Raw genomic sequence first — 13,401 nt, 5'->3', positions numbered from 1 at the left:
GCGGCCGCTCCTGCCGGGAGCCCGCGCCGGGGCCGTGGGGGTGGGAGGCGGCAATGTCGCGACAGGCGGCGGGGAGGGCGGCGGTGGCACCGGGGGAGGAAGGGAAGGGGTCCGGCCCAGTCGAGCCTGACGCTCTCACCACAGGAGCTGGCGCCGCCGCTGAGGAGCGTATCGCGACAGGCGGGGGAGGCGAGCGCCCGCCGCCTTTTTCTCGCGCCCCGGGCCCGGGCGCTATCGCGATAGCGGCGCGAAGCGGAAGTGGGGTGGGGGGAAGTGGGCCCGGGGTTGTTCTGACGACGGGGTCGGGGCTCAAGGGACGCCGCGGCGTCTGCCGATGGCTCCGCGGAAGCTGACCGGGCCGGTCCAAGATGGCGGCGGCAGAGGAGGCCTCCCTCCTCTCTTCTCGTCTCTGGCGCCGACCCGCCCCCGAGGCCCGAATGGAGGCCTATGATTGCTCCTGCGGCACGTCGCTTTTACCCCTCGGGCGCGTCCTATTGGTTCTTGGTAGGGATGCTGCCGGTCCCCTCTCGCCGATTGGGCAATTGCTCCAAGGCGCGGCGTTCGATTGGCCTCCCGCGTAGACTGCTAGGATTGGCTCTGGTTTTCTTCCCCGCCCCGCCTCCTCCCCGCCTCAGGGCACAACACGCCAGCGCGAGGGCCCGTGCGTCAATCAAGAGGTCATTGCCGTGCTGATTGGAGACACCCGCCCCCCTCTCCTAAACCAATTGGCTGGGAGGAGGAGCTAGGCTGATCAGGGGCGGGAAGTCATCCGTCAAGTTTAGAGGCATTTTTAATTGGTTGTGAGGGGCTATTCTGCCCCGAAACCATTGGTTGGTTCCGGAAGTGGGTGGGGGAAGCGGAGGAAGGCATGGAGCGTGGGCGTTAAAGGCCGAGCACCTAATGAGGCAGACAGGTACCTTCAAAGCAAGGGCGGGGCTGGAGTCACCTGCCACTCAAAACAGTCGCCGGGGAGGAGCTGAGCAAGAGGGTCCACCCCTTTCCCCTCGTAGGCCAGAGCTGTTGCCATTCGCCCCAGTCCGTCCAGCAGCGCCGCGAGGGTGTTGGTACCCGCCCTAAAGCGGGTGAAACCGGGCGTAGTAGGCTGGCTGGGCTCCTGGGCGCATCCTTCCACATCCTTAGTACGCCAGGTGCCTCGTCTTTCTGCAAGTGCCTGTTTGGCATCTCTCAAGTCTCTGAATGGTGGACGGAGGAAAGGAAGCAGTGACCGGTGCCCCAAGTCACTCGCATACATGGCGGGGGCATGGCGTTTCTGTCCTGCTTCGGCCTGGTTGTCCGGTTACTGTGGGGTACTCTCCTCTGCAGCCCACTTCCTCCGTGTTGTGGGATCGGTGCAGAAGGGACAGAGGGGGCTACTCTGTCCCCTCCCGCTCTCTGCTCTGTGCTCCAGTGGGGAAGACTTGCCGACCTGCCGTGCAGAATTCACTTGGCATTTCTACCGTCATTTCTGTAATAATTTGTCTGCCCTTCTGGAGTTTGCATCCGCAGGAAGCACAGTGACTTTGCTGAATGAATACGTGAACGAATGCGAAGGACAGCGTGTCGTTGACAACTCAGTAGGCACTGGTGCCCGAACCACCCATGAGGCATTTGCCCTGGGTCATACAGTCAACGTATTAAAAAAAAGTAAGAAACCCAAGGAAGATGCAATTGAGAGCCACATCTGAATCGCCTGGCAAGGGAGGGGAAATGAGTGTAAATATGCAGTGTTTGTAGGTCCACATGGACCTGAGTGATTCCCATGCTTACTGGGGTTAGAGAGTTACTCATCAAGAGTCTTGCCCTTCAAAGTGTGGTCCCTGGATGGACCAGGGCCTCTCAGAGGTTTTGGGGATCAGTTGAAGATTTGCTAAAATGCAAATTCTGATTCAGGAGGTCCCAGATTCTCCTTTTTAGAAAAGTGCCCAGGTGATGCTGATGGTCCATGCTTGGCACTTTTGAGTAGCAAGGATCAGAATTACCCGGATGGCTTGAAAAAAAAATCCAGATACTCAGGGTTTACGCTAGATGAATGAAATCTGAATTTTCGAGGGTATGAACCAGATCATAATTTTTAAATCTTCTTAGACGATTCCAACATGCAGCTGGTCTGAGAAAAAGTGAGGTACCTGGACCAGCTGCATAAACATCCCCTGGGAACTCATTAGAAATGCATTTTAGCTCCTCCGTAGACCAAGTGAATCAGAACTTCGGCCCTGAAACCCTGGTTTTAACAAGCCACCCAGGTAATTCGGAAGCATTTTCAGCCTCGAGCGCCTCTGTCCGGACTATGCAGGTGTGCAGCACCAGGTGACTCTGACCCTATCCTAGCTCCGGCCACAGAGCTGGAGGTTCTGAAGAGTGGCGAGCAGAGCACCCGGCAGACCCAGCAGCAGAGATGAGCAAAGGTTGTCACTTTTCAACCGGGCTCATTTAAAGACTGCGGGATAAACTTGCGGAAACAGTTACGTGACCTGGGTAATTTGGCCACTAGAAGGAACCTCCCAGCTGGTGTAGACTCTGATGTGAAAGAGGAGATTCAGAGAGCTGCTAAGGTCCACAAAGCAAGCTCTGAACTGAGACACTTGGAACAAATGTGAGGAGGGGCAGCTCACAGAGAGCAACAGGGAGGGAGGGCTCTAAGCTGGGACAGCCGGCTAGAGCCCCAGGGAGAAAGCGAGAGCTAGAGGGTGGGAGACAGGCACAGGTACAGGGTGGGCTGTGCACCCACCTCCTGGGTAACTAAGAGGGGCACTGCCCTCACAGGTAAGTGACCAGGGCTCTGGTGCCCTCAGAAGCCTAGCTCCAGAGTACAACAAACGGGCCCCCAGGTGGGGCTCTTCCTTACTTGGCTCTTGCAGGGTAGCTGCTGGGACTGCCCCTCCTGCCAGCCTCGACCCCACCTGCCTACAGGCCACGTGCCCCTCAGCCAAAGTGGAGACCTTGGCAGAACCCCAGTTCCAAGACCACCTGGGGGCTCCTGCTGAGCTGGCCGGACTCTGACCACACTGCATCCCCGCCAGCAGGGGGCCTGTGTGCTTGGCCCCGCCCTGGGGCTTGGCTCACCACCCTGCACACCAGTACCCTGATGGGGAGCCCAACGCCGAGCACGTCCTGGGCGTCCTTCACGTCCTCACGAGGGTCCCTTGGCGGGGCGCTCACACACTTGACCGCCCACAGCCACCCAGCCGGTCGGTTTCCAGGGCTGGGGCTTTCGGCAGCCACATCACTCGGGCATCAGAACAGCGGACGTTCTCCAGGTGGTGGTTTGGTGACGGAGAGGGCTCTGCTCTTCCTGGGATCCAGGGCACGGGGTGAAGGGCTGGGGTGGGGCCCAGACGCCACCTGGACCGGGAGCCCCCGCTCTGTCCCCCAAGCCCCGCAGTGGGACTCCTCCAGTCGCGCAGGTGTTTGGCAAATGATCACTCCCCGGGAACAGAAGTGATAATGATAATGTGCTTTTAATTGCACTTTTTCCAAAAGTTATCCTCCTTCCTAGGTAAAAATGATGAGGTGAGACGAAGACTGGCTCTAAGCCCCAGATGGGGAGGCCGTCCCGGTGCTTGGGGGGCGGGGCCTCCTCCCTCGCCGCCTCGGGCAGTCCTGGCGTGGGGCTGCTGAGGGACCTTCCCAGCCCGATCCTGACCCCCGTCCCTTCAGAGGGGCAGGGCCCGTAGCTTCAAAGGCAGCCACCCGGGTGTAGTCCCTCAGGTGGACATGATGCCGCTCTTCTCACCCTTGACCTTGAGAAACTCAGCCATGCTGGAGAAATACTTCTGGTTGGCCTCGGCCACCTTCTTCTCGGCTGCTTGCGGGTTCACAATCTCCAGGCCCTGGGCAGGCAAGGGAGGTGACGCTATGGGGGAGAGCTGGGCTGGCCCCTGACAAGGCCCCCCGCCCAGTAAGAGAATCATGAAATGTTGGGGAGCCCTTCTCAATGGTTCTGGGGCTCCAGGGGGAGATGGGGACGTGTGCCAGTCACCAAGCTGCCCCCGCCCCAAACTGAGGAGACTCTGACTGTGGGTCTGGGTTGAGGAGACAGCAGGGAGGACCTGGGCGTCTGAATATTTAACAAGCCCTCCAGGTGATTTTAAAAATACCAAGTTTCAGAACAGCCAACCCAGTTTGGTTCCTGAGTAAGGAAACCAAGTCACAGAGCGGAGCAGCTCACCTGTGGCCCTGGTGTGAATGACACCGACCCCAGTAGTGATGATGACCCTCGCTGGGGGCCCACACTGGCTGACACCTTCCTAGTATCCTCCACGCGGTCATTCCCACCTTCTCGCTGAGGCCTCCCTGGGCGGCCCCCTCGCCCTGGGCACTTTCCAACAGGCGGTGCCTCCTCCCTACCTCACCCAGCGCCCCACAAGCTCCCGGAGAGCAAGGCTTACTGTACGGTGTTTGTGGTTTCACCCCCGGCCCCCCCAGCGGTGCCTGGACTCGGGTGCTCAGCAGACCCTTGCTCGACGCCGTGGGAGACACCAGCCCTCGTGTGTGGGCCAAGGACGGGATGGCCGCAGTGGCTCCACCCGGCGCACTGGCAGGGCTGGGAGCTCAGCCTCCGGGCCAGCCAGGAGCCTTCTTACCTGGTCCTTCGGTCGTCCCCACCACCCAGCACCTCAGGCAGGGGCTGAGCCCGCCCAAAGTCACAGGGTCGCCCACAGCCCGGCTGATTCTAAAGCCAGCCTGTGCTTGCAGGCAGGACTGTGTCCCTTCTGTCCCCACTGGCCTGGGCACCAGGACCTGGGCCATGATGTGCTGTCCACACTGGCCCTTCGAGGACCTCGATTGTGTGCCTTTCCCACAGGCAGACGCTGAAGCCCAGGGCCACTGGGAACGCTGGGAGTGGATCCCCCCGACTCCAGTGCCCAGTACCTGGAGTGGGGTGAAGGCCACGCTGGAGGCTGTCCCTGAGGAGCGGTCTCGGATGGTGGACTTCCCTCCGTACACCACGCTCTGCTTCTGCAGTGTCCGCTGCAGGGGGGAGGGGACAGGGGACACTTGGGCCTGACCTGGGCTCACCCACAAGTGCCCCGAGTTCTGGGCCCACCCAGGCCTGGTGTGTACCTGCAGTGTCTTGGAGATCCGGGCTTTGGTGGCCTCGTTCACCTGTGTCTGCCGTACACGCCCACTGCCGGACTTGCCCAGATGGCCCAGGCTGAAGCCCAGGTCCTCCTGGTAGGCGTCCTCCTCGATCTGGTGGGAGAAGGCGTCCCGGAATTAGCCACCCTCCATCAACTAGACACCCAGGCGTTCCCTGATTCAGGTGCCTGCAGGGCCAAGATGACACCTGAAAGGGGCCGCGTGCGCCGCACCGCATTAACCACCGAAGCCGGGCTCGCGGACGGAAGGACACGAGCGAGGTCCTGCAGGCCCAGCAGGACAATGCTCAGATGAGAGTGGAGAGAAAGCCAGGGAAGGGCGTGGACGGAGGGACAGGGCCGCACGAGTGCCGCGTGGCGGTGCTCGGACGTGGGGGAGAGAAGCGCCCCAGCACAGAGGAGAAAGGTGGCAGGGGCAGAGGGGCAGTGCCTGTGACAAAGAGGACCCCTGAGGCCCTGCAGCGGGAAAGGGCGGGGCGCCCAGGCTCGGAGCCTGACCTCTCCAAAGCTCATGCGGTTGGCCTGCTTCCGGATCTCAGTCAGCCCCAGCCGCTCCTTCATCTTGCGGTACCTGGGGATGGGTGCTGGGGGTCAGCGGGGGGTGGGGCTGGGTAGCCCCCTCCCTGCCCCGCTGGCCCTCGGGGCCCACCTGCGGCCGCCTCGCTTCTTGCGCTGCCCGTCCAGGGGTGCAGGCAGCGGCTTCACCTGCTTCACGGGCGGCGGCTCCTGCCACTTGTCAAACTTGCGCTCGATCTCGTCCTTCAGTTCGTAGCCCACCTGGGGAGGGTGCGAGGGTCCCGTCAGGGCCTGGGGGGCCCGTCCACTCTCGGGCCCAGAACCCTCCCTGCACCACGGCCAACCCCAGGCCTGAGCCTCCTCCCCAGACCTCAGCCCCAGCTTCTGCCAAGTGGGGTCACCTGGGAGCCTCACCTGTGCTTTCTCTCCCACCAAGCTCTTCTCTCAGAAAGACCCCAAATGCCGCCCCCCTCCCAGCACCTCTGCTGCGGCCTAAGCATCTGCGGGACCCGCCCTGCCCCACCGCCAGGCAGGGCCCGCACCCGGGCCACCCTCGGCCCTGGGCTCCTCCCCCAGGCACTCCTGTGAGCTGCCTGCTCACCTCACCCAGGTGTACAAGTGTACATCCCTACACCTTCCCCTCTGCAAAGAAGCCCCGTCCACCTCCCCCACCAGCCCGGCACCCGTCAATCCCTACTCAGCAGTGACGCAGCGCCACTGGACACACCACAGATGTCCCCAGTCTCCTCGCCCTGCTCCCAACTGGGATGTGAATGCGCACATGGGGCTGCGGTCTGAGCAGCTCACTGCCTGTGCCCCCAGCGACCTGACCAGTGGTCAAGAGGGGGAGAGGGAGGAGCAAAGAGGGAGGAGGGAGACCCAAACCCTGCTCACTCAGCCAGGCTGGGTGTGCGGACGCCAGTGCACGAGGCACCAAACGCATCCACTTTCTGGGCGTGAGTCTGCCAAGGAAGACAGAGGTGAGCGGAATGGCAGTCGGGATGACGAAGATCCTGGGGCAGCAGGCACACTGCCCACCAGGGTGTCTGCATCGCCATCTCGGTCCTTACGGACACGGCGCCTGACAACCAAAGGAACGTTGTAGGTGTGATCAGGATAAAGATCTGAAGAGGGAGAGGGTCTCAGATGGCCAGCGTGGGCCCCACGTCATCACCAGGTCCTTAAAAGAGTCAGAGGAGGACATGAGGAGACAGGCCCGGGTCAGGGAGAGGTGGAAGACGCGAGGCTGCCTGCAGTGTGGACGCAGAAGCTGGAGAAGGAGGGGGAGGGATCCTCCCGGAGAGCCTCCTCCAGAGGCACCGCCGTGCCTGCACCTGGACCTCAGTGCGGTGAGACCCTGGGTGGACCTGAGCCACGGGGCGGGACAAGGCGAATGCACGACACACACACGTCCGCACACCTAGAACAGCGCCGGTGCGTGCTGGGTCCCGACGGGGACTCCCCCCGGGACACGGGACGCACACAGACCCGCACAGACGCCCGCCCGCACCTCACCTTCCCTTCTGTGCTCTCGTGGAAGCTGTCCACGCGGGCTGCCAGCGTGCACTTGGCGGCCACCAGCCGGGCTGCTTTCCGCCGGAGATCCTGGAGCAGCGGGAAGGGGGCCAGTCAGCGAGCGGACTCCTCGGAAACCCCAGCCCCCAGGGCCTACCCTCTGCCCGCCAGCACTGCACCGTCCCCACTGCTGCTGTAAAAACCCGTAATAACTCGTCCCGGCAACAAAGTATCATTACTGTTGCTGTTTCCTCTTGATCGTTTTTTAACAACTTGATTTTAACAACTTGAGCCCCTTCCGCAGACAGCTGTTACTGCAGTCATGTGGAAAACTCTTCACACACCAAAAGGAAAGTGATTAAAACGAAAAACGTCCATCTGTGCCTCAGGAAATCGTGTCCTGGGCCACGAAGGGACGGTGGCCCACAGTCTGAGATGCACCAAGACGGAACGCTTAAACCCACAGCCGCGTCCGGAGAAAGACAAAGCCGGCAGGGGCTCCGCGTGGGGGAGACGGCCTGGCCCTCAGCTCCGGGGCAGGCACCTTTGTTGGCCTGGGGACCTTGGATAAAGCGGAGACCAAGCATGTGTTTCAGGGGGGCGTTTGGGTTACGGGGTCTCAGTCAACCTGGAACCCAGATCAGCCACCTGGGCTACCCAGTCAGGTCTACACAACTGAACCCCAGAGAAGACTCCCAACTTGGAGGCTCAGTGGGGCTTCCTGGTGGCAAGTCCCCCGCATGCAGCCACGCATGGAGGCCAGGAGTGACACGGGGTGAGGGGGTCTGGAAGCGCTGTGGCGCCCCTTCTGGCTCTGACCCCACACGCTTCCACCCTTGGCTAACGGGAGTCTGCCCTTTCGTGACGACAAACCACAACTCAAGTGCGTCAGCTCAGTGAGTCTGCATCTCCCTCTGGTGGGTCACTGGAGCTGGGGGTGGTCTGGGGAGCCCTGTACCTCGCCAACTGACGTTAACAGTATCACTTGCTACGTGCAAGCGTGCCCTGGAGGTGTGTCATGTGTAGAAGTCCTAATCCCAACCCCGGGAAGCAGGTTCTATTCCCGTTTTACAGACAGGGAGACTGAGGCACAGAGCTCACATCTCTTGGCCAACTGCTAATCCCAAGCCCAGCGCATCTGCTCCAGGTCCTTGTTCTCACGCTCCGTGAGACCCTGTTGTCCAGGCTCCTGACCACTGCCCGTGGCTGTGACCATGGCAGCCGGGGAGCAGAGGAGTGAGTTGCTGAGGCACACAGAGCCCCCCAGCAAGGCCGCTTCTGCCATGGCAGAAGGTTCCATGGGGGCACGTGCCGGGGGCTCACCGGGGGCAGAGACTGCACGATGTCGCTGTGGTAGATGTAGCCGGTGTGGGGCAGCACAGAGGTGGATGAGAAGCCGGACAGTGTCTTGCGCTGGGCCCCGAGCAGCATGATGTTGCAGGCGGGCATCTTGGAGAGGTTGGTCAGGCCCCCGGCCACCCCTGCGGCAGGAGAGGGGAAGGAAGAAGGTCAAAAGAAACACAGGGCATCTGTCTGGGGGCTCAGAGAGGTGACAGCACCGGCCCGAGAGGGCGCAGTGAGGCGGGAACCCCGGAGCCTACAGAGCTACACGGCCCCTGCTCTGTGTCAGAACAGCAGCCACCTCTGGGGGACACTGATGACGGGGCCTGGTGTCAGTCAGCCCCAGGGTCCCGTGGGCTCGTTGGCAGGCCCGGGGTGGGTGGGAGAAGCAGCAGTTAGAACGTCTACCTCCCACGGTGGGGCGCTGCTGTGCGCCAGGCCCCACGCCAGGCGTCTGTATGGATCAGGTGAGCTGAGCACGGCCGGGGCTCCAGCACAGGCACGGCAGCCGGCGAGGGTGCAGGGGCCCCGCAGAGGCTGACGTCACAGTCCCCAGGCCCTGCGTGCTGCCTTAGAGGACCAGAGGGACTTTGCAGATACAAGGGGGGCTCCCGTGTGAGCACGAAGGTCCTCTGAGCCGAAGGGAGAGGCCGAGAGTCACCAGGGCGTGAGACAGGACACTTTACGGATGGGAAGACCCAGAGCCGGGGGGCAGGCAGCCTCTGGAGGCTGGGAAAGGCCAGGAAGTGGACTCCTGCCTCGAACCTCCACAAAGTAATGTAGGAGCCGGCCGACACCCTCATTTCAGCCTGGCAGTCCCAGGAAAGTAGCATACCCCAGATCACCGCTGGGGAAACTGAGGCACATGAAGTCACCCGCCCGAAGAGAGGTCAGTGAGAGGGTGAGTCAGTCAGAGAGAGGAATCCACACCTGAGCTGACCTTGGCCTGAAACCAATGCAGCCCTGCACACACCTGCCACTCCAGGCTGTGCGGCAAGCTGAACTGTCTCCACGTGCCTGCATCGAAGCCCTACCCCCACCCCAGAATGTGGCTGTGTTCGGAGATGGGGCTGTTTGGAGAGGTCCTTGTCACTGACCTCCCACCTTCTGGCAGGTGACAAAGACCCAGCCCTGGCCTCCAGGACCCCGTGACGAGGACCCAGCCCGCTGACACGCTGCCCCCAGGCTCCAGGACGCCATGACGAGGATCCTCGGTTTAAGGCCCCACTGCCTACCGCCCGTGGTACTTTGTCACAGCAGCTGAGCGCCCTAGCGCAGCTGCTCTACCCAGGTCCCCGAAAAGCCCCTCAGCTGAAGGGGCGAGGAACCCGAGGAGGACCATCCTTCAGTCCCGACAGGTCATCAGGACTGCTGTCCCCACCTCACAGGTGAAACTGCGGTCCAGAGGCTCACGCTGCCTGTGCTGGGCAGCCCAGGGGTGTGTGCGGAGCCGGGAGCTGCCGGGACACGCTGGCCAAGCAGTGCCGGCCTCGCCAGCCGCCATGCCACCTCCTCCCGTCCAGGCCAGCCCTGCCTAGAGCCTTTCTACGGGTCTACGGGGCAAGCAGGCCGGCCGGCCTCTGTGACCTCCAGGAGGGATGACGGCGTGGGGGCCCTGGGCCAGATGCCAGTGTCATACACCAGGGATGCGGCTTTCCTTCCCCGCGGTCGCACTGTCCAAGGACGGCCCGGTGCCCCCACCCCGCCCCAGGACCTCACCCATGATCTTCGCGGCCGTGGACGCCCCGATGATGATGGAGAGGTTGGGCGCGATGAAGGACATGCGAGACTCCACGTACTCGTAGATGCGGTGCTTGGAGGCGTTCAGCTCCAGCGCCATGTCACAGGCCTCCTCCAGCCGCTCCAGCTCCTCCTCCGACAGCTGCTGCCTGCGGGGTGCCAGGCTCAGGGGTGCGGCCTCTGGGGCCCCACCTCCTGGCTGGGTGCGCGCGCGCGTGTGCACGCACGTGAGCGCACAGCACACGCGCACGTGTCAACACATGTACACACAGCACATGTGCATGGACGCACACACGTGCGCACACGTGTACACACAGCACACGCACACATGCGTAAACAAGTGTACACACAGCACATGTGCATGCACACGTGCACGCACACATGTGTAAACACGTGTACACACAGCACACGTGCACACACAGCACACGTGTGCACACAGCACACGTGCATGCACACACGTAAACAAGTGTACACACAGCACATGTGCATGCACACGTGCATGCACGCATGTGTAAACACGTGTACACACAGCACACGTGCACACACAGCACACGTGCACACACACGTGTCAACACGTACACACAGCACATGTGCATGCATGCACGCACACGTGTGCACACAGCACACGTGCACACACGCATGTGTCAACACATGTACACAGAGCACATGTGCATGCATGCACACGTGTGCACACAGCACATGTGCACGCACACACGCGTAAATAAGTGTACACACAGCACGTGCACACACGCATGTGTGCAGCCTCAAGGCAATCGTAAGTCCCATTGGCCTGGAAGTGAGGGCTGCTGGGAATCACGGGTTTTCAGTCAGCACCCCTTGCCCGCCCGGGCCCCTGCCCACGTGCCCCCACAGGCCCCTCCTCATCCTCCAGGTCTCACCCTTGCAGACCACCGAGGCTCCCGCCCCGCTGCCCCCCTCAGGCACCGTTACTGGCTGCGATCCACCGCGCCTCCCATCCACCTCTGGCACTAGACGGCAGCCCCCCAAGGGGACCCCACCCTGGATCCTCAGCAGCGTGCCCAGCACACCCCTGGCACGGGGAAGGTGGCGGGCAAGCACTTGCCCACAAAGGTGGGCTGTCGTCACTGTCACTTCACAGAGGGGACCCAAGGCCAGGATGGTGACGGGGCCGGCCGGAAGCCTCAGAGCTGGGAGCTGGGAACCAGAGCCAGCCCCCCCCCCCCACCGTACTTATAGTGCGCAGACCAGGGGCCGTGGAGCCCGCCCCAGGACCCTGCATCCAAAGTCCGGTGGGCTGAGGCCCAAGGCCTCACTTAGACACAGAACAGCTGTCACTGGGGCAGGCGGACACCAGGGGCCGCAAACCAAGTCCCTGCCTCTGCCGACACCTTCACCCCAGGGAGGGGGTGTGTCCGAGCCAAACACTTGTACCTGGGGGAGGCCTCTGCCTCACCACTCGGGACCCCTGGGCCCCACACTCCCTACACACGTGTGCGACTGAAATGAACTGCCCTCCTGAGCAGACGTCCGTCCCACCCGGACCCTGAGACCCTCCTCTGCCAGCGACTCCTCGCCCCCGGGCGCGCACCCCTGGGTGGTGGAGGCCGTGACACTGACGACCATGATGGTGGCATTGGTCAGGATCTGCTGCAGGTTCTCGTTGTTCTTGCACTTGTCCAGGCTGTTTCCCAGCTCCTGGGTGAGAGGGCGGGGCACAGATTCAGGCAGGCCCGAGAACCCCGCCTGCCCTGTGCCCACCGAGTCTCCTCTGGAGACACTGGGGAAGCCGGGCTCTGGGCACGCGTGCCCACCAGCTCCGAGAACGTCCCCGCCCCGAGCATCCGCACCACGCTGATCAGTGCTGCCCGCGGCACACTGGCCACCAGGGGGCCCGCGCCCACCTCCCCACGGAGCACAAACACAACCACGCTGCTTCCTGCACAGAGGGACCCCTCCTCATCTCCTGGACTCGGCGGGAACCTCCTTGCCCTGTCCGGGCCTCCCCCTGGGCCTGACCCTCCTGGGGCTTTCCCGTGAGGCCCAAAGCCTGGGAGGTCAGCTGGGACCCGGCCTCATCACCTTGGTCTCCCCACCTCCGACCGTTCTGGGGTCTCGGCACGCGTGCATCTCTGCACAGCTGCCCTGCATCAACCGTCAAACACCACCTGCTCCCAGCTTGGCGGAGAAGCGCTGGCCGGCCAGCACGGGGCACCCCCATCTACCTCCCTGCTTCCTCGGCCACCACCAGGTTGGGAGGCCCACCCAGGGAAGGAGCCGGCCTGGAGGTGGGGCAGAGCAGCCTTGAGGACGTTCTCTCCAGGCTCCACCCCCTTCTCGCTGGGAAGCCTGGAGCAGCTGAACCACCAGGATCTCCAGGCCTCAAGAGAGTGGGGAGGGCAGCCTTTCCCCTTAGACTGGGGGTCCGAGGGCCCCCACTCAGTTCTTCCTTGCGCTCACCTTGACCGTGCGGATGTAATCCAGTGCGTTGGGGACCAGGGACTCCAGCTCGGGGAACCGCTTTGAGTACTTATCCCGGATGAACTTGTGGATGATGTCTGCGGCGGACAGAGAGGCGAGGTGTCGGATGAGGGGCAGCGGACTCGGGAGCTGTCCCCAACATCCAGGCACCGCTTCCCTTAGTGACCGAGCCCCTGAATCTAGCAGGGCTCATGGGACACCCAGCAGAAACACCGCTTCCCGGCTGCGCACACTGCCGCACGCGGCCACGTGAGTTAGTTCTGGTTTCCGAGATGCGATCTGAAGGGACACGTGCAATTTCCAGGTCACCCCTTCCTCTTGCTGGTGGGGATGTGGAGGTGATGGCTGGAGTGGGCTGTCACCTTGGACCCTGACACAGGGGGCAGGTCAACAGGACAAAGAAGCCTCACCCCAGACGCCGTACTCTAGGTCTGGGCTTCTCGCCCAGACTCTCACGTCACAGGGAAATACACTTCGTTCTCAGATAAACTGCTGTTACAGTGGCGGAACCTGGGCTTGAACTAACTTGAGGAGTCTGAGAGCAAGACCCTGGGAGGGCCAGGGGGAAAGCGACCAGGATCCTGCCGCTGCCCGCCCTGGGGACAGGAGGGGGCTGTGGGGGACACCAGGCAGGGCCGCCGCTGTCCGCCCTGGGGACAGGAGGAGGCTGTGGGGGACACCAGGCAGGGCTGCCGCTGCCCTCCCTGGGGACAGGAGGGGCTGTGGGGGA

At 62.7% G+C, this 13,401-nt stretch overlaps 2 protein-coding genes across 4 annotated transcripts in view; both read right to left on the bottom strand.

The window, feature by feature from the left end:
- CNOT3 (CCR4-NOT transcription complex subunit 3) overlaps positions 1-391 on the bottom strand; it is a 13,312-nt gene extending 12,921 nt beyond the window's left edge. For all 3 annotated transcript variants that reach the window (XM_029924578.1, XM_029924580.1, XM_029924579.1), the window contains exon 1: positions 140-391. The gene's annotated coding sequence lies outside the window, so the exon portion shown is untranslated. The remainder of the gene's footprint in view (positions 1-139) is intronic.
- A 3,048-nt stretch (positions 392-3,439) lies between these two features.
- The window catches only part of PRPF31 (pre-mRNA processing factor 31), a 14,432-nt gene continuing 4,470 nt past the window's right edge, over positions 3,440-13,401 (bottom strand). The window contains exons 5-14 of the mRNA XM_029924646.1: positions 12,651-12,748; positions 11,782-11,888; positions 10,191-10,360; positions 8,454-8,611; positions 7,131-7,220; positions 5,749-5,876; positions 5,598-5,670; positions 5,065-5,193; positions 4,873-4,971; positions 3,440-3,830 (exon numbers count right to left, since the gene is read on the bottom strand). Of these exons, the coding sequence (XP_029780506.1) occupies positions 3,705-3,830; positions 4,873-4,971; positions 5,065-5,193; positions 5,598-5,670; positions 5,749-5,876; positions 7,131-7,220; positions 8,454-8,611; positions 10,191-10,360; positions 11,782-11,888; positions 12,651-12,748 (1,178 nt within the window). The 3' untranslated portion in view covers positions 3,440-3,704. The remainder of the gene's footprint in view (positions 3,831-4,872; positions 4,972-5,064; positions 5,194-5,597; positions 5,671-5,748; positions 5,877-7,130; positions 7,221-8,453; positions 8,612-10,190; positions 10,361-11,781; positions 11,889-12,650; positions 12,749-13,401) is intronic.

Source organism: Suricata suricatta, chromosome 16, assembly GCF_006229205.1.
Source record: "Suricata suricatta isolate VVHF042 chromosome 16, meerkat_22Aug2017_6uvM2_HiC, whole genome shotgun sequence".
In the NCBI taxonomy this organism is placed as follows: Eukaryota; Metazoa; Chordata; class Mammalia; order Carnivora; family Herpestidae; genus Suricata; species Suricata suricatta.
Note: the sequence above shows the minus strand (reverse complement) of the source record. Positions and strands in the feature narration are given on the sequence as shown.